This window comes from Rattus rattus, chromosome 15 (assembly GCF_011064425.1).
Source record: "Rattus rattus isolate New Zealand chromosome 15, Rrattus_CSIRO_v1, whole genome shotgun sequence".
Taxonomy (NCBI): Eukaryota; Metazoa; Chordata; class Mammalia; order Rodentia; family Muridae; genus Rattus; species Rattus rattus.
In genome coordinates, this window is record NC_046168.1 from 23,944,959 (window position 1) to 23,970,805 (window position 25,847).

The following is a 25,847-nucleotide window of genomic DNA, read 5'->3' on the forward strand; positions in this document are numbered from 1 at the left end:
GTTTGTGGGACTACAAACCAATGCAGCCAATATGAAGGCTTCTCAACAAAATGAGTAGACCTACCATATGGCTTAGCTGTACTCTTCTTTGGCATACTCTCGAAAGACTGTATCTTCTACCACAGAGGTACGTGGACCTCCATGTTTGCTGCTGCACTATTTGTAATATCTGGGAAAAGAAAATATGCCATATATATATGTGTGTGTGTGTGTGTGTGTGTGTGTGTGTGTGTGTGTGTGTGTGTGTGATTTTATTAACCTGCTAAGAAAATGAAATTATAAAGTTTCTTGAGGGTGGAAAAGGCTGGAGAATATTACATTAAAATGGTGTTCTAATTTCAAGGAGACAAAATCAAATGTTCTGTAACATATGCAAATCCTAACATATATTTGCATAAATGTAAATGAGAAGTTATGAGAGTGTGATCCACTATGGAACTTGATAGTCAGCCCTAAGAAGGGAACAAGAAACATAATGACAAAATAGGAGTAAAGACAAAAGGTCACATATGATAGGAAAATTGATGGGAGCTTGTTAGGAGTGGAACAAGAGAAAATGGAGAAGTGGGTGGAAAAAAAATGAAACTCAATCGCTTTGATTTTGAAAGACAGGGCAGAGCTCATTGGTAGAGATGTCAGAGCAAGCCATGCAGATGTCTTGTGCAATAGCCTGAATTTCACAGCAGATGATGTCATCCCAACTGTCCTATAAATTGAGCAAAGCTTCAGGTGCATCTACACAACTTATCTGTACCAATACCCAGGACAACAGGAATGGCTGTCTCAGTTCTTCGCCTGATGGTTGTCCTGGGACTGAGTGCCCTAATCCTGACATGCCGGGCAGGTAAGTGTTTCTGATCACAGCCCAGAAACTTGGCCATAGTTAGTTGTGATGGGTGGAAGCTGACACTGATCCAGAACACTAAAGGGGAAGGGCATTTTGGCACCACAGAAGGAACACTGGGCTGGGTGGTTAGAAACACATCTAATACAGAAAGCAGTTTTATTAAGCTTAATTTTTGTTGTATCCTCCATTCTCAGTAAATGCAGGTGACACTATTTCATTCCATTACATTCCTTGAGAAATATTTGTGGGGAGTTTGGATGATTGTAACTAATAATGTTCAATGATAATGATGACGAAGATCACTGAAGAGAAGTATAAATTAAGGCATGATATTTAATACCTGTAGATGTCAAACAAATAAGGGAAAACTAGTTGTTGACAGTCTCACAGATTCATCATGAAAAGTAAGGAGACAATGGTTTAGAATAGTGCCTGGTTAATAATAATCACCAAAGAATATTAAACATTATTGTTATCATGTATGATTTTTTTCAAGTTTAAGGACAGATTTATTAGCGTTTAAAATAAAAACACCTCAGGCAGTTTGTATTTCTCAGCAGTGGCTTAGCTGTGGAAAAATAAGTAATGTTATTTGAGTTACCATGTGTCTGTGACAGACAGACACATGGCAGAGTCAACTTAAAGAAGGTATTAAAGAAGGCCCATAGTATCAGAAAAATCTAAAGTGATATGGGAAGGTGCATGCTTCATGTAGAGATAGAAAAAGATGAATAGTTACACTAATGAGTTACATAAATGAGTAGTTCAGACAACTTAGCAGAGTCACCAAGCCATCTGGCTGCAACCTCGTAAGCTACTGTGCTAGGGGTGGGAATTCTGGGAAAGAAAGGTACAGTATCTCATTAAGGTGATAATTATTACACCTATCTATTAGCATGGCTTAAGGTGAGCGGCCTTCCTTCTTTGTGAAAGGTGATACTTTAGCCAGGTAACTAATCTGGCACAAGTGGATGTTAGATCTTCCCCCAACCAGATAACTATTCTCTTCACCAAGAGGGGTCTTACGCTCATAGGCCTTTATTGCTTTATTGCTACTCTAAGACTACCCAATAACCTTAAAATCATGTAGGAACCTTATCAGGTATCAGAGACACCCCTCCCACCAAATCCCTCTGGTATCTTTGGTCTCTGCAAAAGACAAGGTTGCTAAGTGATCCAAATACATTTCTTTTAGTGGAGAAAGAACTGAGTATGCATAAGTTCTTTTACCCTAAGATGCATAGCCAATTTTTACCTCCTGTTCCCATTAATCGCCCTCCATAAGAAGTAAGTCTAAGTGCTTTTATAGAAGTATGGCAATGACCAATATGGCTTCTTATAGTGGAAGAGTGTGCTGGACATGGCAGTTGGGGAACCAATTCAGTAGGTCTATCTGAAAGACCCTAAAGAGGCATCGATAATTTCATAAAAACTGTGTTTGGTGAGGAAAGAACATCCTTGACTATTGCCTTGAAAGAGATGTAAAAGAGAAGGAAAAACAAGAATTATTTTATTGGTTCTGATCATCAGTGGTCTCTTGAGACCCCAAGGAACTCCTGTCCACTCTCCTTTGGTCTTCCTTGTACCACTTGTCTAATCTGCTATGAAAACATCAAAGGCCTGGCTTGACCATGGCTTCACTTGGAGGTACTAAGGAAGGTTTTTCTTCTGTGCTGATCCTCCTGTTTGTAGATCAGTCAATGGTTATATAACATTCAGTTTTGTCTCCATGGCTGCCCTGAGCAACAGGACAAGAGACTCTTCAGAGCTACAGGATGTCCAGAGATGTCCCCTGCGACCTAGTTTCCTTGGAGGGCAAGTAGCAAAGCGTTGTCACTTTATATTTTTCTATCCACATTATAAGCCTCCACAGTACACCAAATGTGGAGTGGTTGAACACTCAGAAGTTCAGTTATATCAGTTTGCTATTTTTTACTACTGGGTAATATTTAGACAAAATTTAACTCAAAACACAAAATTTATATAAACTTTCATTAGACATATGATTATTTTTTAAAGGCAGTATTTGTAACTAATACCAGGAAAACATATTAATAAGAGAATCCCATTGATTTAAGTAGAAATTTGATATCAACATAGTGAAATTGGAGTTTTGTGTGTGTGTGTTTGTGTGTGTGTGTGTGTGTATTTTAAGCCTTATCCTTTCCATATCCTATGCAATTTACCCTGACCTCCATAACTTACTTAATCTTTTTAGTTTTCTTTCCCATTCTGAAATCATGTATAATCTTAATTGGCTTTCATAATAACCCTAATAAATAAACATCCCATTTTCTCATTGTCCTTGGTTGGTATAGATTAGTAAATGAAACTTGCAGAGGGCAAGCATTTTTAGTGCAGGCACAAGTAAAAGTGCCTTCTTATTGTGAAATCCAAGTTTCTCAGTTATTCTCACTGCTACTAAGCACATATTTCTTTTTTCTTAATTATTTTTTTTTATTTTTTCATCTTTATTAACTTGGGTGTTTCTTATTTATATTTCAATTGTTATTCCCCTTCCCAACATCCCCTAACCCCTTCCCCTCCCCTTCTCTCTGGGTGTTCTTCTCCCCATCCTTCCCCCATTACCGCCCTCCCCCCAACAATCATGTTCACTGGGGGTTCAGTCTTGGCAGGACCAAGGGCTTCCCCTTCCACTGGTGCTCTTACTAGGCTATTCGTTGCTACCTATGAGGTTGGAGCCCAGGTTCAGTCCATGTATAGTCTTTGGGTAGTGGCTTAGTAGTCCCTGGAAGCTCTGGTTGGTTGGCATTGTTGTTCATATGGAGTCTTGAGCCCCTTCAAGCTCTTTCAGTCCTTTCTCTGATTCCTTCAATGGAGGAGACACACAGGGGACTGAGGGTGCATGCAGTATTCTTATTTAGCAATTCAACATTTTTGTCTGCAGAAGACTATGAATTCTTGATGTATCTGTGTTTGGGGTATTGCAAAAAGCAGGTCCTTGGCAACAGGAACCTTCATGTGTAAGCTAGCAGAACTCACAGTTCCAGATCACCAATAAGAAACCCAGATAAACAATGCAAAAGAATTATGGCAGAGGAGCACATGAAGGTGTCTATATCGACTCTGCTTCTAAAGTTATCAACACAGGGATGGGAATGGTGAAATTTATGTTCTAAAGACAATTCTCAGGTCACCTAATAACATCTGAAACTGGTTAAATAAGAACAGTTTAAAGTGTTAATTTCTTTGCTTATAAAATAGCAAAATTAGGGGCTAGAGAGAGGGCTTAGTGGCTAAAAGCACTGTCTGCTCTCCTAGAGGTCTTGGATTCAATCCCCAGTGTGATCTGATGCTCTCTTCTAGCATGAAGTTGTACATGCAGATATGGTAACTTATATGCATAATATAGTAAATAGATACATAAAAAGTCTTTTAAAAAATAACGTAACTATTGATGTTACCAGATAAAGTAAACTTGCTTTTATAATCTTTGTAAAATGTATATTTCTTATTTGCTCAAAATTTTATGATCACATTTAGTTAAGAAAGTCAGCTGAATACTCAATGTAAATAAAGCCTACTTTTTATTAGATTTTAAAAGAGAACATATTGGACTTTATGAGTTGAGCTTTCTGGGCTTTCCAATAGCACTTTAAATTTGTATAATATTCTAAAATGTTAAAGAAAATGAAGTTACTATAAATGTTTTGCTATTATTAGTAATAACACTAATAATACCATGGATAAATTGCTGTTAACTTATTCTGGGTCTGATTCTGCGATAGGTGGTATATACACTATGATATCATGATATGTATACATTCATACACGTATGAATACATGAGCAATATATATAATATTTTTCATCCTAGCAACATTCCAATGAAGAAACTGAAATACAGTAGTTAAGTGTGATTTACAAAAGTGCATGACGAATATTTTGCTGAAAGCAAAAAGAAAAATAAGGTTGTAGAACCTTAAACCAAGTGGCACAGCATACATTAATACTGATGAATATGCATGTGACCCAAATACTGAGAGTAACTCCCAGCATTCCATACTCTAAGCCCTGGCTCTTTGGGTGTTGAAAAGCTAGTAGTTAGTATTACACTAAGAGTGAGTAAAAGTGTTATTGTATTGAAAGGGAGGGGCCCTTACTTTGTGCTGGGGACTTTTGCTTTACACATATCTTGTATCCTCAGAGAACCATTTCTATGGAGGTAATGCGAAGATCATGTGTCCTGGAGTCAGATGGAATTCATACACGGGCTCAGTCACTTTTTCCTGAGAGATTTTAGGTGAACTGTCTAATTTCCTAGAGCATCTCAGTTCTTCTCTAGAAACTGTGGTCACATCTTGTAGTAGGATAAGGATACAGGTCAGTGAGGATATGCTAACACAGCACTGCATGGCAGAAACCCCACAAAAGGAGTCTACTGCTTCTTCTCAGAGTGAACATAAGCCCATCTGGGTACTTTGGTTGTGACCTCTATGAGAAAGTCACCATCTTTATTTGAACACTCAAGTGAAAGGCTCTATGGTATATGCTCCACTCTGAAAGAAGCTACTCCAAACCAAAGTATGGTCTAAGTGAAAAACTCCACTGCTGAATGATTGGATCGCTGATTGTTGTCTGTTAGAAGACTTAGAATAAGAAGTCTGTCAAATTTCATTAACCAGAGTAAATTACAAATGCTTACAAGCCCCAATGACATTTTTACTAATAGTTTCTATTTTTGAATATAACACAGATTGCACATTTTTTCATCATTTGTCAGCCCCAGAAGAGGGGTGGCTAGACACTCTCCAACTGAGGCTACAGTTGAAGTGTTAAGGAGTTGAAGCTTGTAGTGAGCACGCAGTGTATATACAAGACATTCTCATGTGTCTTTATAAAGGTTTTATACAAATAATGCTTAGTATTGATCTTAAATTTTATAAACTTCCAGAATGAGCAACAAGGTAGATTTTTCTGGTTTAAACAAAAGAGATCACTCCAACTAAATGAAATATTCTAAAATTCATTTTTCTAGCACTTGTAGTTGCTTCGGTAAAAAAATATTGAAACTTGAATATTTTATGAATTTCAATTTTCTTTTTTATTGGTTATTTATTTATTTACATTTCAAGTGTAATTTGTCTTCCCAGTTTCTCCTCCACAAACTCCCTTTCCTCTTCCCTGTCCCCCCTGCTTCTATGAGGATATTACTGTAGCTACCAACCCACCTACTTCTGCCTTAGTGGCCTAGCTTTCCCCTACACTGGGGCCTCCACAGGACCAAGGAACTCTCTACCCATTGATGCCAGGTAAGGCAACCCTCTGCTACATATGCAGGTGGAGCCATGGGTCCCTCCATGTGTACTTTTTGGTTGGTAGTTTTGTCCCTGAGAGCTCTTGGGAGTCTGGCTGGTTGCTATTGTTGTCCTTCCTATGGGGTTGCAAACCTCTTCAGCTCCTTCAACTCTTCCCCTGTCTCCTCCATTGGGGTCCCCATGCTCAGTCTGATGGTTGACTGTGTGCATTCGCATCTGTATTGGTCAGGATCTGGTACAGCTTCTCAGGGGACAGGTATACTAGGCTCCTAACAGCAAGTGTTTCTTGGCATCAACAATAGTGTTAGGGTTTAGTGTCTGCAGATGGGTAGGAACCCTAGGTAGGGCAGTCTCTGGATGACCTTTCCTTCAGTCTCTGGTCCACTCTTTGTCCTTGAATTTACTTTGACAGGAGTAATTCTAGATTAATACTTTTGAGATAGGTGAATGGCCCTATCCTTGAACCTATGGCCATGCCTATCTACTGGATATGATCTCTACAGGCTCTCAACCAGGCAATGAATTGTTGTTAATGTAATTTCATCCCATATTGCATTTATCAGTCTTATCCTCAAAATAAATTGATATTTAACTAAAAATGAACAAGGCATCAATTAATTTTAGGTAGAGTCTGGTCATACTATAGTGCTGTTAATGAAAGAAAAGCAGAAAGGTCCTATCTTATCCTATTATCAGAGGTCAGAGAGAAGGCAACCCACTGTAGTTATACCATTCTTCACGGCCTTTTCATCTCATGAAAATGACCATGAGCATCCCAGGATACTTTTGCATCCTCCATCATGGCTGATGATGTACTAGATGAATGAGTCCTATAGTCATTCTTTGAGTTGCTGCTTTCTCTTGATTTTGCACAGTCTTCTGGCCCCCAAACACTATCAATTTCTCCATCCACAAAGCTAAAATGTGCATATCTCAAATCATTACCTAGGGAGAAAAATTATACGGCATTTGTAAAATCATTGCTTATAAACCAAATAATAGTATAAAAATAACAAAAATACCTAACATGTTTATCTTCTGTTCACTCTCATAAAAAGTACAAGTTACATTCTTTTCCTGCAAAGAGTCCAGTTTAATCCCAGAATACTGTTAAAATCTAGATTTTGATATCAGACAAACATGGCACTTGATAATATTTCTATAACCTAGTAATTCTTTCTCTGAGAAGCAGTTTTGAAATCTCTGTCTAACTTCATTTCTTCAACTTCATATTGGCTTAGTAAATTTCATATCTCATAGAATTGTGATGCTAAAAGAACACAGTATGTGTGAACTTCCTGTTAGAGGTATGTGCTCAGGGAAACTAACCATGAAGATTTTATTTTCCCTATTTCCATGATCGTTGGCACAGAAGTCACACGGAAACACTAGTGACCTCTATGGCATTGAACACCTCTATTTTTTGTCTCTCAAGCCTGATATTAGCTACATGAGCTATCTCCTTAATGCTACTAATTGTGTACCTGTAAATAAGAGCATCTGTCCATGTTCATCAGAGAAGCCGCTACTTGCAACAGATGGCAATTAACACAGGGACACCCTCCAACATGGCAGAGAACAAGACAGCGGAGTGTTCAATCCAAAATTAGACAATTAGACATTCGTATCACATTATTGTTCCCTAAGGTTCAAGGATTATCATGGAGGAGGAGGTGGAAAGATTTTAAAAGCCAGAAGTGGTCGATAACATCAGAAAACATTGTTTTTCCAACACACCAGGGAAGATACACATGAACTCACAAGAGTTGTGACAGCATGCACAAGACCTTCACAAGCCCTGCAAAGTAAAATCTCATCATAGAAGGGGGGAGCCTGATATTAAACCCTACACTGGCTGAGGAACTCTTCAGCATTTGATGACTACTGAGAGAAGTCAGTTTTCTTTAACACTTTAGCCTAATAGGCTGACTGGATACCAGGACACATCCAGAATTAGCTAGGAAACAGAAACTTTTTAAAGATTATACTTAAATGAGATAATATCGTAAAGTCTGGGAGATGTAACTAATGGCATAACTTGGTACCATGTGGATACTAAGGAGTTCAAGAGCTTCTACATGAGAAACATTTTCCCTTTTTGTTGCTAAGAATCACATCTGACATTATTTTCTGTTTGCAGATGACAACCCAAATGATAATGACCACCCAGATGAGAAATCAGACAAGCCTGATGACTCTAAAAATCCAGAGCCAGGGTTCCCCAAATTCTTAAGCATCCTGGGTTCGGAGATCATTGAGAATGCAGTGGACTTCATCCTTCGCTCCATGTCCAGGGGATCGTAAGCACTGAGACAACCTTGTTTTGCTAGATTCATTGTAGATAATGATCACACTCCTGAAAATCAGTGAAATGGAACAAATGCATTCATTAAATTTTATTGAAGAAAAGAAGTCACACTACCTTAAGTTACATTTAATTGTGAATGAATTGCCCTGAATTTTTCTTGTTGGAGTGTGCTTTGTTGTTATCCTAATCATAACCCTTTAAAATCTTGGGGCCATAATAAGAAGGCAGAAGGCAGAAGGCAGAACCAAAACATGGAAGACAAGTTTTGGTCCTGATAATGATTATTATGAGTGCTGTGTTTGACTTTGAGTTTGAGTAGCTCATGGAGGCTAGATAAAGTAACCAATAATCTCTCATTAGACATGAGCTGCAGAACTCTCAGGATTAGTGTGTTCGCCACCATGAAGGATGATCCATCCCAGAGTCCTTCTAATGTTCTCAGTCTGTTTCCTAATACTTCCTGGATTTGATATAGCTTGGATGTCACATGACCTCTCCTTATTCTTCATACTTCTTTCACTCTGTTCCCTGATAGCTGCTATTTTTTAATTTGTGTTTACATAGACACCTAAGCAGAGTTTGAGGAGACTGACTTATTATTAATCATCTTTAAAATACAGTGGATAATTGTTTGAATTACTGTTCCTATAATCCATACCATGTGTACCAAAAAGCAAGGCTGAGGGTGCAGTTTTAAACAAGCTTTCTGGGTAATTCTGATATGAAAGTCATACCTAGCAAAGTGCTCAACTACATACCTGGGCTATAAAGTTCTACAAAGCTTTAAAATTATGTTCATATTTTATTTAAATATGAATTCTTATGTTTTCCTGGGATATCCATGGCTTATTATACTCAACAAACAATAAATAAAGATTCATTATAAAGGAGTAGTTGAGGCTTGTCTTGTAATCTTTGATATGCTTAAGTCAATGCATTTGGTTGTATGGTGTTCTGCATATGATTTTCTCCACATGTTAAAACTCAAAGATAATTTTATTTTACTATTACATTCCTTTTATGGAAGTTGTATTTTCATCTGCTGCCTCCTCATTATTAACAGAAGCAAGAAGGAAAGTAATAAGAAAACTAATAAGTAAAACATTCAATGTATGCAAAATAAAATAAATAGCTAAAATATCACATAGAAAACATATCAAAGCGAAGAGGCAGAATAATTACCCCTTTCTTCTCTTTCACTAGAGAAGTCCCCTTATGCAAAATGCAAAATTTGCGGTTGTACATTTGCTATCTGTTCCACTTGAGACTTGTAAGATCTCAGCTCAGAAATGTTACCTTCTTGTCTGTGTCATGTTCCGAGCTGATTCCTCCTTTGTGCTACTAGAGCTTTGGATGAGATCAGGCTTTAGTGTTGCATAAATGCTCCCTTCTACCTGAAATATTCTATGTATTCTCATGACCATGGTTAAGTCCCGTAGCTTATCTTCAACTTCCTCCTTAGAAAACCATTCTATCATTCTCTTCTTACTATTCTCCCCTTTCTTACTCATTGTCCTCTGTCACTTTCCTTTGAGATGGTGTAATATTACTTACGGCATTATAAAATTGTTTTTAATCATGTAGCTTAATGAAAAAAGAAACCAAATAAGCCTATCTAGTCCACTATAATATTATAGCATCTTTTCCAGGGTGTCAGAAAATTAGTATATAATCATACAGATTATACCTGAAATTCATGTACTAAAAATTGAATATGAAAACCTGAAGGGTCTTTGTTTAAAAGCAAACCATTCCTTGTCCATGAGAAGAATCTAGATGAGGAGAGAGTCAGGATGTAAACTGTTGCAGAGTCCGTTTACAAAGGAAGACCATGATGCTGCTGAGGTGCAGCATGAAAGGAAGCTTCCAAAAATGCATTGCTAGGTTCTGAGCATGTGAAAAGTTGATGTGAAAATTGTTTAAAACCAGATATAGATCATAAATTGCTTCTCCGAAGAACTTCAGTCTTTAAGGTTAGATAACATAAGCTCATACAATCACGCAACCCAAATGACTAGCAAGATAAATTCTATGTGAATATTAAGATTGACTTCCAGGGGGTGGGGATTAAGCGAAGGGGTAGAGCGCTTGCCCAGCAAGCCAAAGGCCCTGGGTTCGGTCCCCAGCTCCAAAAAAAAAAAAAAAAAAAAAAAAAGAAAAAGAAAAAAAAAAAACTTCCAGGGTAAGCGATGGGACTAATACCCATAGCAAAATGTTTGTGGCCAATGTGAACTTTAACACAGTTCTTAAAGGACAGAGTGAGATTTGATTCAAAGGGAAAGAGGGGAAAGAGATGTTGGGGATTCTCAATGTGAAAAATTTGCTTATTTATCCTAATATACCAGATGCCTAAATAGGTTGTCTAGTACATAACATGTACTACATATATCTATACTGAGAAGAAACTGATAAAACATGGCTTCTTTTTCCATTTGTTTCAAGATTTATTGAAGCAATGGGAACTGATTTCCCATGGTTCTAAAATCACATATATTCATTTGCAAACAGGTGAACACACAGACACACATATATAATACACACACACACATGCACACAGATACAAACACACACACGTGTGTGTCTGTGTATAAATATGCCCATGTTGTCATAAAAAATTCCCCACAAATGTGCTCATATATTATTATTTCTGAAATTCATTTAAAAATTTTCACTGCTTATACAATGGTGAAGGTCCATTCTTGATGTTCTTGTACTTTCTGCTATATCTGCCATACTTCCCACCAGACACCTAGGTCTGAACCGCGGATGATATTCTCATGGATCCTCGTTGTTTTTTCATGAGCTTTTCATCCTTTGCCAACAGTCTGAAATCCATAATTCTTTATGTAATCGTCAAACCTAATCATTTCCTAAAACCCAATGTCAAAACAAGCTCCAGGAAGAAGCTACAGACTCTTACAATTACAAAATTCAGTCTTTTGCTGGTTTGCTTATTTCTTCATCTTCTTTCATTTTGGATCTTAAAATTCATAATCCTTTGTATTGTCAATGCAAAAAAAACAGCTCTCGTCTTAAAGGGGATAAGAAAGAGTTTATTCTTGAGCCATCTTGAGTGAGAACTATGAACTATTGTTAAAATATTGGGTCTTGTTTGACTGCTATGTAGGAAAATCTGGAGAAGAAAATTATGCCTCAACTGTAATGGGCAGGCTTAGTTTTGAACATAGCAGCACAGGCCTATAACCCAGACTACTTGAGAGGTTGAGGCTGGAGAATCACAAGTATGGCACTAGCTTAAGGAACAAGTGAGACTCCATTTCAAAAAAAAACTAAAAATTTTTAATTAAAAAAATTTAAGAAAGTAAAGGAAAAATGAGACAGCGTGGTAGGTGTGGTCACACTAACATTCCTGTAACTCCACCTAACTCCTGCTCTCTCTCTCTTTTCTCTTTTTCAAGAAGTTTTATGGAACTTGAAGGTGACCCTGGACAGCAACCTTCAAAAGTGACCTCCTAAGGTGATTTTAACTTAAATTTTACAAGTAAAATAGCATAGTAGACACAGAAAACAAAGGTTTGGATAATTGTATTCTTTGATTTTGGGAACTCAAGCATAAATATAACCAGACAGGTAAGGTTTTGGTTTAATCTTTATTCTAATTGTAATTTGTTTCTAAAATTACATTGAAATCCCTACATTGTTATCATCTTATATGCCAATATCCCATTAGGCTCTTAAAGGTGGAAGCCAAGTATGGTGTCAGGGGAAGAGTTCTGATCCATGCTATAGTTCTCCTAGGAACATGCTGTTGGGTTTCTGTCCTTTGACAAATACCTGACATAATCATATTATAAAAAAGAAATCATTGATTTGGGATCTCAGTTTTCATGGTTTTGATCTCAATGCACTGGTGTCATTTCTTTGAGCCAATAGTGAGGCAGTGTATCATAGTAGAAGCTGGTGATGCCCTCAGTGCATCATAGCAGGGGACTATGAACAACTCAGTTCATGTCCATGTAAAGAAAAAGGAACAAACTAGAATCTCATAATCATTTTCCAATCCCACTTTCAAGAATGAAGACTTTATACATGCCCCCCACCCTTTAATCTTTTTAACCATTCCAAATATCACTAAGCTAGGGACCAAGTCTTTTACGTTTAGACCTTTGTGAGAGCATTCCACATCTAAAGTCTAGCTTGCTTTGTACACATCCACCTATAAAATAAGAGGGCAGCACACACTTAAAGTAAAATCTAAGGACCAGGCAAGCATGCAGTTAGTCAGTAGTCATAAGAAGAGTGGAATTTGCTGAGCTTACTACGTGGAGAAAGCACTAACAATTTTTCTGCCACACATATTTCTTTTATGGTTTAAAAACCCAGAGCACCAATTCTTTTTACTCAATAATGTCCTGAAAACTTATGTTGAAATATAAAAAAAGCATTTTAGTGATGAAAAAGTAGTATCAGTTACCTGACGTGAAATGTGTTCCTGCTCCATTTTAAGTGCTGGACATATAACTAACTTTTAGTCTCTGTGAAAGACATGCATTATTATTTTAAGTTTCACATGTGGGAAAATGAAGGTTTGGGAACATTGTTGATATGGACATATTAATAAGGAAGGAGGAAAAGACTAGAACTTGAACCTCATGCCAAGATTTTGTGTTCTATATCTAAGTCATAATCACTACTAGAGAGCAGAGAATGGCCTAGGAGGAAGCAGCCGACAGTAATGATTAAGCCTTAATGCATGCTAAAATAAAACACTTCCCTCTTGATTAGTTGATGCCTCTTATGTACACCTCCAGAATCATGGCCTTTCCCAACTTCTGTGGCCATCTAGGCTGGGAAAGATCCTTTTGTCTGCTGGTTCCATTTCATAATTTGGGTGTGGCCAATGTGAGCTGAGAAAGCCATTATTACATTACCCCAGAATATAGCCTACTCTTTCATGAGCTTTTAAGGATGGAAATAAGGTTTGGGCATGGTAATGAAGATATTCCTAAGACAGATAATCCTGCCTTGCTCTCAAAGCTAGATAACCTTCTAAAAACACCGATTGTGTGTTCATGTTTCTATGTTCTCCTCAGGGAAAAGTTTTCCTCTAGTTACAAATGCCCAAATCCTTGTCTTCATTTAGGCAGCTACTCCATACTTGGGATCATTTGTGGCCATATCCCAAATCCGTGCATGACCAATCTGGGCTTCAGTGTAGGAGGAATAAAGTAGATGAAGCAACAAGAGGAGGAAAAGATCATGATGGTACAAGTTCAACCTGTATCATGGACACCTGCTGTCTGTACCTCTATGAAGAGGTAGCCCTATCTCCCAAGGCCTCATTTCTCTCTCTTGAATTTGAAACACTAGAGAAATGTCATGGTTCCTGAGTATAATGATAAGATTTTTTTTTGATATACACCAAAAATAAAAAATTGTGAACAGAGAGAATTCTGAATGAACTCTAGATGCTATCATAATCCATGAAGAATGATTCCATATGGAGCCGTGAATAAGCAAATAAATAACTAAGTTTTGATAAGGAACATCTATTTAAATGACCACAACATGATTACTTATGCATAGCACTTAATGGGTAGTAGAGATGCTTTGGTTCTATGGTAATTGTGTTATTTAATCAAAAGCAAGTCATCACTTTACCATTAAGTGATTCACAGCAATGTCTGTTTCTCAGAAAATGTGACCAAACTTCTACTTATTTCTTAAATTAAGGTATATAGAATAACGGGGCTAGATTTATAGCTTAGCAATTTATGAGTGCTTACTGCTTTTCAACGGACCTTTGCTTGGTTCCCAGCTCCCATGTAAGGTCTTTCAAAATTGACTGATTTCAGCTCCAAGGTAGCCAAGTCTCTGGTGTCCCTTAACACATACATGCATACACAGAGAGACGTACGCATGTATATAAGTAAGTAATAACATGATGCTTTGAAAAATATACACAATTAAAGATAATTGATAGATAGATGATCAATAGACATCCTGTGTTGCTCTTAGTAATGTCTTAACACCATTGTCACACCATTTATCACTGTTTTTAGTCCATGCAATTGTGTGTTCATCAGTACTATCATTGGAAAGCTCATCATCTGGGCTAACACTGATTCAGTGTATCCTGAGAACATGCAAGTAAATGCTAGGTATTTATAAGAGGGCCTGGGAAATTCCTTGGGAAAAGGCAACAAGGAGCTCGTGGAGGAGGGGTGATGAGCATGATGAAGTCTTTACAAGAAGGTGAACTGTATAAGTCTACACACAATCTAAGAAGATATAAAAAGGACACTATGGAGATCAGAAAAATAATGTGCTCCATTAACAGAACACCTGAGATCCCCTCAACCTCAGCTCCACAACACTAATGTGACTTGCTTAGGATTTCCAAAAATTTAACTGTTGTTGCCCTGCATTACTTGAAGTCAACTGGATTTGCTGTGTTCTCTTCCTTTTTTCTTTCTTTCTTTCTTTCTTTCTTTCTTTCTTTCTTTCTTTCTTTCTTCCATTTTTTTGGTCTTAAGTCATATGACACATTTGTCTATATGGCTCCTTTCCTCAAAAATGCCCGATAAATCTCATTAGATAATTAAGTTCTTCAGAAGAAATAGTAGATGAAAATGTCCTTTAATAATTTTAATTTCGGTACACATTACTTGTAGTAAGAAAATATCTGTTTTGGAATGCAAATCTTGTACTTAGATTTACTAAGTCCTACCTGAAAATAGGTAATTTAAATAGAATGTTCTGGTGCAGTTGATGATTAGAATTAAATTTGGGCACACTATTGCATCTCCTTGGGTCAGTTTGCTCTCCTCCAGTCATGAGATTGATGGCATTGTTGTGTCTCTTCTGCAAATATTCAGATCATAGTGAAAGTGATATTTTTTTAAAAATTTATTCATTTGTTTTATTGCACATTCTTTTTATTCATGTTTTTTATTTATTGGACTTTTTATTTACATTTCAAATGTTATCTGCTTTCTTGATTTCCCCTCCAGAAACCCTCTATCCCATCCCCCTTCCCCCTGCTTCTATGAGGGTGTCCCCCCACCCATCCACATACTCCCTCCCACCTCCCCACTTTTATATTACCCTACACTGGGGCATCCAGCCTTCACAGGACCAAGGGCCTCTCCTCCCATTGATGTCTAACAAGGCCACCCTCTGCAAAATATGCAACTGGAGCCTTTGGTCACTCCATGTGTACTCTTTGGTTGCTGTTTTAGTCCCTGGGCATTCTTGGGAGTCTGGTTAGTTGATATTGCTGTTCTTTCTATGGGGTTGCAAACCCCCTCAGCTACCTCAGTCCTTTCTCTAAATCCTCCATTGGGGACCAATTTGTCAGTCCGATGGTTGGCTCTGGCAAAGCATCTCATGACACAGATATATCAGGCTCCTGTAAGCATGCACTTCTTGGCATCCTCAGTATTGTCTGGGTTTGGTGACTGTATATGGGATGGATCCCAAGTTGGGGCAGTCTCTATGTGGCCTTGACTTCAGTCTCTGCTCTATTCATTGTCTCCGTATTTCATCCTGTAAATATTTTGTTCCCCCTTCTAAGACTTTGTTCAGTCCTCTTGAGCTTCATGTAGTTTGTGAATTTTATTTTGGATATTCCAACCCTTTTGGCTAATATCCACATATCAGTGACTGTGTACATTGTGCACTCTTTAGATGCTTCAAGGCCATTCCATTTTCCTTGGTTGAGAATTCTTTGTTTAGCTCTGAAGCCCATTTTTAATAGGGTTATTTGATTCTCTGGAGTCTAACTTCTTTAGTTCTTTGTATATATTGGATATTAGCCTTCTATCAGATGTAGGATTGTTAAAGACCCTTTCCTAGGTTAGTTACTTTGTTAGTTGTTACTTTGTCCTATTGATAGTGTCCTTTGTTTTACAGAAGCTTTGCAATTTTATGAAGTTCCATTTGCATATTATTGATCTTAGAGTATAAGCCATTGGTGTTCAGTATAGGAAAATTTTCCCTGTGGCCATGAATTTGAGGCTTTTCCCCACTTTCTCTTCTATTAGTTTCAATGTATCTGGTTTTATGAGCTTTATACAAAGAAATAAGCATAGTTCGATTTGCCTTCTTCTACATGCTGACCTCCGGTGGAACCAGCACTATTTTTTGAAAATGCTCTCTTTTTCCCACTGGATGGTTTTAGCTCCTTTGTCAAAGTGACCATAGGTGTGTGGGTTCATTTCTGGGTCTTCAAATCTATTCCATTGATCTACCTGCCTGTCTCTGCACCAATACCATATAATTTTTATCACTACTACTCTGTAATATAGCTTGAAGTTAGGGCTGGTGATTCCCCCAGAAGTACTTTTATTGTTGAAAATAGTTTTCCCTATCCTGGGTCTTTTGTTATTCCAAATGAATTTGCAAGTTGTTCTTTCTAATTCTATGGAGAATTGAGTTGGAATTTTGATGGAGATTGCATTGAATCTGTGGATTCCTTTTCCTCATCACCTCATGATACTTTCTTCAAAATTCACCATATAACAGATCACAAAACAGGCCTCAAGAGAAACAAGAAGATTGAAATAATCCCATGCATTGTATTAGAACACCATGGACTAAGGCTGGTCTTTAATAATAACAAAAATAACAGAAAGCCCATATACACAGGGAAGCTGAACAATGCTCTACTCAATGACAACTTAGTCAAGGAAGAAATAAAGAAAGAAATTAAGACTTTTTAGAATTTAATGAAAATGAAGGCACAACATACCAAAATTTGTGGGACATGATGAAAGCAGTTCAATAGGAAAACAGTGCCTTCAAAAAGAAACTGGAGACAGCATACATTAGCATCTTGACAGCACATCTGAAAGCTCTAGAACAAAAAGAAGCAAATACACCAAATTCAGGGCTGCAATCAACCAAGTAGAAACAATAACTATACAAAGAATCAAGAAAACCAGGAGTGGGCTTTTTGAGAAAATCAGCAGGATAGACAAACCCTTAGCCAGACTAACCAGAGGGTACAGAGACAGTATCCAAATTAACAAAATCAGAAATAAAAAGGGAGATAAAACAACAGAAACTAAGGAAACTCAAAAAAAAAAATCATCAGATTCTACTACAAAAGCCTATACTCAACAAAACTGTAAAATCTGGAGGAAATGGACAATTTTATAGACAGATTCCAGGTAGCAAAGTTAAATCAGGATGAGTTAAACCATCTACACAGTCCCTTAATCCCTAAGTAGTTATTAAAAGTCCCCCAACCCTCCCCCCCAAAAAAAAGAGCTCAGTACCAGATGGGTTCGGTGCAGAATTCTATCAGACTTTCACAGAAGACCTAATACCAATACTTTTCAGACTATTCCACAAAATAGAAACAGAAGGAACACTATCAAATTCATTCTATGAAGCCACAATTACACTTATACCTAAACCACACAAAGACCCCAACAAAAATGAGGACTTTGGACTAATTTCCCTTCTGATTATTGATGCAAAAATATTCAATAAAATTCTCAAACATCAAATCTGAGAACACATCAAAAGGTCATTCACCATGATCAAAAAGTAGGCTTCATCCCAGGGATGCAAGGATGGTGCTTCACTCCTTCTTTAAAAGGGGGAACAAGAATACCCTTGGCAGGCAATAGAGAGGCAAAGATTAAAACAGACACAGAAGGAACACCCATTCAGAGCCTGCCCCACATGTAGCCCATACATATACAGCCACCCAATTAGACAAGATGGATGAAGCAAAGAAGTGCAGGCCGACAGGAGCCGGGTGTAGATCTCTCCTGAGAGACACAGCCAGAATACAACAAATACAGAGGCGAATGCCAGCAGCAAACCACTGAACTGAGAACAGGACCCCCGTTGAAGGAATCAGAGAAAGAACTGGAAGAGTTTGAAGGGGCTCGAGACCCCTTATGAACAACAATGCCAAGCAACTAGAGCTTCCAGGGACTAAGCCACTACCTAAAGACTATACACGGACTGATTCTGGACTCTGACCTCATAGGTAGCAATGAATATCCTAGTAAGAGCACCAGTGGAAGGGGAAGCCCTGGGTCCTGCTAAGACTGAACCCCCAGTGAACTGGATTGTTGGGGAGGGCGGCAATGGGGGGAGGGTGGGGGAGGGGAACACCCATAAAGAAGGGGAGGGGTAGGGGTTAGGGGGATGTTGGTCCGGAAACCGGGAAAGGGAATAACATTCGAAATGTAAATAAGAAATACTCAAGTTAATAAAAAAAATAAATAAAAGAAAGAAAATCCATCAATGTAATCCACTCTATAAACAAACTCAAAGAAAAAAAAATCACAGGATCATTTCATTAGATGCTGAAAAAGCATTTGACAAAATTCAACACCCGTTCGTGTTAAAAGACTTGAAAAAATCAGGAATTTAAGTACCATACCTTAACATAGTAAAAGCAATATACAGCAAACCAGTAGCCAACATCAAATCAAACAGAGATAAACTTAAAGGAATCCTATTAAAGTCAGGGACTAGATAAAGCTGCACACGCTCTCTCTCCTATTCAGTATAGTAATTGAAGTCCTAGCCAGAGCAATTAGTCAATAAAAGAAGGTTTACCAACTGGAAAGAAAGAAGTCAAGCTATCACTATTTGCAGAAAGTGATGTATTTTTTTTAATCTTTATTAACTTTAGTATTTATTTACATTTCAAATATTATTCCCTTCCCGGTTTCGGCCAACATCCCCTAACCCTACCCCCTCCCTTCTTTATCAATGAGTGCATACCATGTGTGTTTTTCTGTGATTGGGTTACCTCCTCAGGATGATATTTTCCAGTTCAACCATTTGCCTCACGAATTTCATAAAGTCGTTGTTTTGATAGCTGAGTAATATTCCATTGTGTAGATGTACCACATTTTCTGTGTCCATTCATCTGTTGAAGGGCATCTGGGCTCTTTCCAGCTTCTGGCTATTATAAATAAGGCTGCTATGAACATAGTGGAGTACGTGTCTTTGTTATATGTTGGGAAATCTTTTGGGTATATGCCCAAGAGAGGTATAGCTGGGTCCTCAGGTAGTTCAATGTCCAATTTTCTGAGGAACCTCCAGACTGATTTCCAGAATGGTTGTACCAGCCTGCAATCCCACCAACAATGGAGGAGTGTTCCTCTTTCTCCTCCTCCTCGCCAGCATTTGCTGTCACCTGAATTTTTGATCTTAGCCATTCTCACTGGTGTGAGGTGAAATCTCAGAGTTGTTTTGATTTGCATTCACGTTATGACTAAAGATGTTGAACATTTCTTAAGGTATTTCTCAGCCATTCAGCATTCCTCCATTGTGAATTCTTCGTTTAGCTCTGAATCCCATTTTTCAATAGGGTTATTTGTCTCCCTGTGGTTTAACTTCTTGAGTTCTTTGTATATTTTGGATATAAGCTGTCTATCAGTTGTAGGATTGGTAAAGATCTTTTCCCAATCTGTTGGTTGCCGTTTTGTACTAACCATAGTATCCTTTGCCTTACAGAAACTTTGCAGTTTTGTGAGATCCCATTTGTCTATTCTCAATCTTAGAGCAAAAGCAATTGGTGTTTTGTTCAGGAAATTTTCTCCAGTGCCCATGTGTTTGAGATGCTTCCCCACTTTTTCTTCTATTAATTTGAGTGTATCTGGTTTGATGTGGAGGTCCTCGATCCACTAGGACTTAAGCTTTGTACAAGGTGGTAAGCATGGATCAATATGCATTCAACTGTTTGACCTCCAGTTGAACCAGCACTATTTGCTGAAAATGCAATCTTTTTTTCCATTGGATGGTTTTGGCTCCTTTGTCAAAAATCAAGTGACCATAGGTGTGTGGGTTCATTTCTGGGTCTTCAATTCTATTCCACTGGTCTATCTGTCTGTCTCTGTACCAATACCATGCAATTTTTATCACTATTGCTCTGTAATACTGCTTGAGTTCAGGGATAGTGATTCCCCCTGAAGTCCTTTTATTGTTGAGGATAGTTTTAGCTATCCTGGGTTTTTTGTTATTCCAGATGAATTTGCAAGTTGTTCTGTCTAACACTCTGAAGAATTGGATTGGTATTTGATTGGGAATGCAGTGAATCTGTAGATCGATTTTGGTAAAATGGCCATTTTTTACTATTTCTTTCTGCAGGCACTCAGAGCTAACGTGATGTATCTTAGGCAGCCTTTTGTGTCTTTGCTTCGGTGTCCTGATTGTTTTTGCTTTTTTCTATTACTTTAGTTAATTATTTTCTCAGACTTGTATGAAGTTTGATTTTATCGCAAATCCTCTCGTGCTTCAAAGTGCTGAAGCATTAACATCTAATGAAAAGGTAGAAAGTCATCAGTCTACTTGCTAGTTTTGAATGTCAATTGTTCTCTCTATTTGTATTTTGAAGGGCACACCCTTTTGGCAGCCACGAAAATCAAGGACAGCCAGATCCTGAACATCCAGTTCTGTTTCACAAGTCATGTGAAAACAAAGACTTCAAGGCATCTCCCAGCAAGTCAGAGGAAATTCAGCCCCAGTTTCAGCCAAATACAATTCATTTGAGCTCCATGACTTTGCATTCCTCCTCCTTCCGCAATGTCAGAAAATAAGTATCTTCTTCGAGTTTTAGAATTACACACCTGACTTCATAGAGATTTTTGTTTTTCCTAGCAATTTTCCACATTGTGTTTCATTTTCTAATATGGGGAAAATGAGATTATGTATTACATATACATATGTGCAAAAGCTAGTTCAAGGCATCTTTATGTATACAATACATGTATGTTAACAGACTCTAAAAGATAAAATAACACATTTCAAAAAAAAAAGGCAGTAGGTAGTAGAACAAGGACTCAATTCTTACTCCAAAAGCTAAGTTCTTAATTTCTAAAGATATACAAAGAAGTTTCAATATTTTACACATTTTTAAAGTTTTCCCTTCAAAATATTTCAAGCAGCATAGCCTGTGTTGCTGAATTAAATGTTAGACTTCCTCTTTTCATTCAAATGCCTGTTTCTCTTTCATGGCCATTATTATTCTTCTAGAATACAGAGTGTTGAAGAGGGGAGAATGCTTGAAATGCTGAATGCAGCCCAATCACACTGGTACCTTAGGGAAGAGAGCTGAGTCCTCAGTAGACATGGCAGCACACTTGACAGAAACATTCCCCAAGAGTGTCCTAATGTGTTCAAGAGGACAGGACTGAAGTCATGGAGCAAGATGAGCATGCATCACTGGAGTCTAGAATACCAACCCATTCTGTTTTTTTCTATTCAGTTCACCAGAGTTTCTCTTCAGTCCTGTCTTTCTCAAGCATCACTCTTATTTTCAATCTCACCCTGAATGCAAGCATTAACTCTTGCTTGTCTCTCTTGCATTTTTTATCTGTGATAGGTTTGCATACAGCACAAAGAACTTTTCATGATATAGATGGATGGAATATTGGACCTAGTGAGAAAATTAAATAAAATGAGATGAGGTGAAAATAAACATTGCATTTTATGGTGAATTGCGATAGTCTACCCTTTGCATTTTGATGAATGATGTCAGTTTCAACTATCATATCCTTCTTAACCAAGTTACCTAAATATCTATTAAACTCATATCTGACAATTAGAATGTTACTCTCTACCTTTTTGTTTGGAGGGAGTTGATGGTGTTTGTTTATGGTACTATGGGGGTACATGGAACCCAGAGAAGTTCACATGTAGGCCAGTGTTTTTCCACTGAGTTGTAACCTCTATTCTTTCTGTCTCTGTCTCTGTCTTCTCTCTTTCTCTCTCTCTCTCTCTCTCTCTCTCTCTCTCTCTCTCTGTGTGTCTGTGTGTGTGTGTGTGTGTGTGTGTGTGTGTGTGTGTGTGTGTGTGTGTGTGTGTGTGTGTGTGTGTGTGTGTTGGGCACATGAACACCAGGAGCCACTGATCTTGTGAAGACCAGAGAAGAGCATCCATTAGCCTTCTCTATTTCTATCACTTTACCTTAATTCTTTGAGGTGGGTGTTTCCTTGAACATGAAAATGTTTCTGCCTTAAATCCACAGCATTATACCATCCATGGAAGTGCTAGGTGGAAGGAAAGCTTCTGTTTAAATAGAATTCAAATTGTATCAATTCCTTCCACCACTCCCCATCCTTTTTTTTTTTTCTGGTAAAAGGTTATGTTTCAGTTATCTCACAGTGGTTAATCCTACCAGAGCTGCCCACTTGCCATCCATTCTCCTATATCTCATCTCTTTGCTCTTTCTCTCCAGGCACATGGAAGGAACCTTCAAAAATTTCTAGAATGTTCTTTTTCATGCTTCAAAGTCCTTTGCTGTTATCTACACATTGCCATACAGTAGAGCCATGTGGCTTTGCCTTCTTTTCATTAAATCCTTTCTTCAAGATTAGGTTTTCAGAAAGCTCCTCATAGATTCTAGTGTTTAAAATCACATCTGCTGGGTAGTATTTCCTATGCCATTTGGAATGTCTCATTTCATTCCATCAAGTCCATCTCTTAACAAGATCTTCAAACTTGATTTATTTCATCTATTTATTAGAATGTTATATTTACATATTTATAAATACACGGACACACACACACATATGTAAAAAAAAGGGACCATGAATCTACAAGAAAGCAAGAACGTGAGTTTAAGGTGGTTTTGATGCAGGAAAGGGAAAGAGGAAATTATGTAAATCCAATATAATCTGAAAAAATTAAAGAAATAATTTTTATCTCTTTGTTGTTTTTGTTCCTAGCTAGAGTTTTTCTGTATAGCCTTAACTGTCCTGGAACTCACTCTGTACACCAGGCTGGCCTCAAACCCACAAGAGATAATTCCTGCTTCTTCCTTGCAAGTGCTGGAATTAAAGGAATATACCAACACCACCCAACCAAAGTAATATTTTTTAAAAAGAAAACAAGTAGAATAAATATTAAAATATTTTTAAAAATATAAATTTAGGGGTTGGGGATTTAGCTCAGTGGAAGAGTGCTTGCCTAGTTCAGTCCCCAGCTTCGAAAAAAAAAGAAAAGAAAAAAATATTAAAAAATATAAATTTAATCCCATGAGACAGTTACCATGATTCTTTTATTCAAAGTTCCTTGTGCAGTTGTGAGCAGTAAAAGCAGACTCTAAGAGCAAATAGTTCTGTAAGTATTTCTTGTACCCATCATTAAGGAAAAAATGAAAACCATGGAAAGTTTACTTAAAGGGAATGCATTATGGGTTCAAAGGGAACATTACTTCAAGCCCAACGTTGCCTTCAAGTGCCTCAGAGTCTCCACACAAAGGCTGAGTGTCTAAGCAAGCCGTCACATACAGCATGGCATAACCACAAGGACCATCATGACAATGTGAGATATGGAATAGCATCTCTTATGCTCTGTGAGGAGATGTGTGAAGACTTTTCAAAGGCAGCAATATTGGGGTTTAACCTCAGAGATAGTAAAGGAGAAAAAGGAATGCCAATTCCAAACAAGGTAACCATGGCAACGTATCAAGAACTTTGTCTCAGTCAGAAGGCCAGTTTGCAACTAGCATCTTCCAATTGCCACACATGATTTCATTACAGCCTCCTTTCCAATGTGACTTTGATTGGCTTTTATGAGATTTTCATGAGGAACATTGATGGTATTTTCTAGGTAAATAGACATTTTTAAAGACTAATGAATATTGTGAGAAAGACTTGGACATATAACAATTACATTATTGATTAGAATTGTCACTACTGTTAAAAGGTAGAGTAGATCCGCACCTCATGATGTATAAGAAATTTTATAAATTTATTGAATCATGACTGATGCATTATATATACAAAAATTAAAACATGCATTTGAGGAATTTTAATAAATGTATACCTACAAAATTTCCATCTAATAAGATACCGAACATGTTCATTGTACCTAAAATTTTCTCTTGCCATTTGTAATCCATTTGCTTTGACAGTAGATTGACTTGAGCTTTCTAGAACCAAAATTGTCAGTACAATTTGCTTGGCAACATGGGTAGAAAATGCAGTAACCCAAACATAAATCACTAGAAACAAAATTGAGAACAATTCATCTCCTATAATTTCTTCAAATAAATAAGTTGTTTGAGAGAATATCTAAAGTGAGAGTTATTTAAGGAGTTTATCATGCTACTCATGCATTAATAAATCCCATGGTGAGTTTTATCATGCACCATGGACACTGGCAGATACTATACTATACTCTCTTTGAACTTTCCCAAAATGAGAGACAATTTACAATCAATCATTCATGAATGCTTAATTCTCTTTAGAAAGAAGTGTTCAGAAAGGAAAAACGGTGTTTGTCTTATAACCTATTACAATTGTATCTTGCCAGTACAGTGATCATGGAGATTTTTTAAAGAAGTAATATTTGTGTTGATATGTGGATGGAAAAAGAAACAGCATAGCAAAATGATTAAATGTGACAAAATCTCAAAAAGAACAAAAAAGACAGATAAAGAGCCATTTAAAGTTGAATGAGTGATATTTCTAATAGTGCTATGCTTGTTCACAGAAGAAAGCCAAAATAAACAAGCTATGAACAAGAATCAATGAAATCAAGGAGAAAATTAATCTTATAGGATGTCACATGTTATCCTAAAAAATGCTTCCCAAATCTAAATAAAAATTTTGCATTAAAATTATTGATGTAAACACTGCCTTACATTTTAAAACACCACCTGCTTAGTGTAGAGGCCAGATGAAATTGAAAGGCTGGCTCGGGAGCACTTGTAAGAGATAGACAGATGGAGACAAAAAAGTGTCAGTGCAGAGGAGTGATGTGGGAGAATATAAGAAACTAGGAGCTGACTACACAGGTGTGGCCATGAGTCAGATAGGATCGGTAAGAGAGAGGAAAGTATGGATCATGAGTACTAGGTGGCTGACTAATGTCTCAATATGAATGAAATTGCCATTCAGGGAGATGGAGAACACTAGACACAAAACTATTCAAAGCCTTCCTGGGTTGTTAGAGTAAGAAGTGGCCATGATTCTGATACCCAACACTTAGCTTCTACTCTTCTACTTGTACAGTCTCAAGTTGTGTTCCCTGAATCTGCTCAAACAACTTTAGGCCACACAGATATAGCTCATTTCTTGAAGAAGCCAAATTTGTTGTATCATGAGGATATTCACACTGTCAACAGCTTTCTAGAGCATTATTTGGCTAATTTTGTCTTTTGACTAAAATACACACATAAAGCAAGAATTGGCCAGTAATTATATTTTTAGCTACTCAGTAGATAAGTTTGTACTTGAATGAGTTACACTCCTGGTTAGGAACATTGCAAAGAGTGAGTTTTGACATAAGTATGTCAAACTAAAGAGTGTCTATAGCTGTGTAGTAAACAGGCTTTAAAATGATGCCTGAAAAAAGTTCATAGCACTAAGTGCCTCTGTGAAGAATTTAGAAAGTTCTCATACCAACAATTTAAAAGTACACCTAAAAGCTCTAGAAGAAAAAGAAAAGGGCAAGCACACCAAAGAGGTGTAG

General features: G+C 37.4%; 1 protein-coding gene across 2 annotated transcripts; it reads left to right on the top strand.

The window, feature by feature from the left end:
* The first annotated feature begins 689 nt into the window (after positions 1-689).
* On the top strand, positions 690-21,842 carry C15H5orf46 (chromosome 15 C5orf46 homolog). 2 transcript variants are annotated; one of them, XM_032886207.1, is made up of 4 exons: positions 690-844; positions 8,265-8,424; positions 11,852-11,910; positions 20,764-21,842. In XM_032886207.1, the coding sequence occupies exons 1-3, from the start codon at positions 775-777 to the stop codon at positions 11,907-11,909; spliced, it is 288 nt and encodes a 95-aa protein (XP_032742098.1). In that variant the 5' UTR covers positions 690-774; the 3' UTR covers position 11,910; positions 20,764-21,842. The 2 variants fall into 2 exon arrangements, with proteins under 2 accessions (XP_032742098.1, XP_032742099.1); XM_032886208.1 differs by lacking the exon at positions 20,764-21,842 and having other exon boundaries at positions 775-844; positions 11,855-11,909.
* The last annotated feature ends 4,005 nt before the right edge of the window (positions 21,843-25,847 follow it).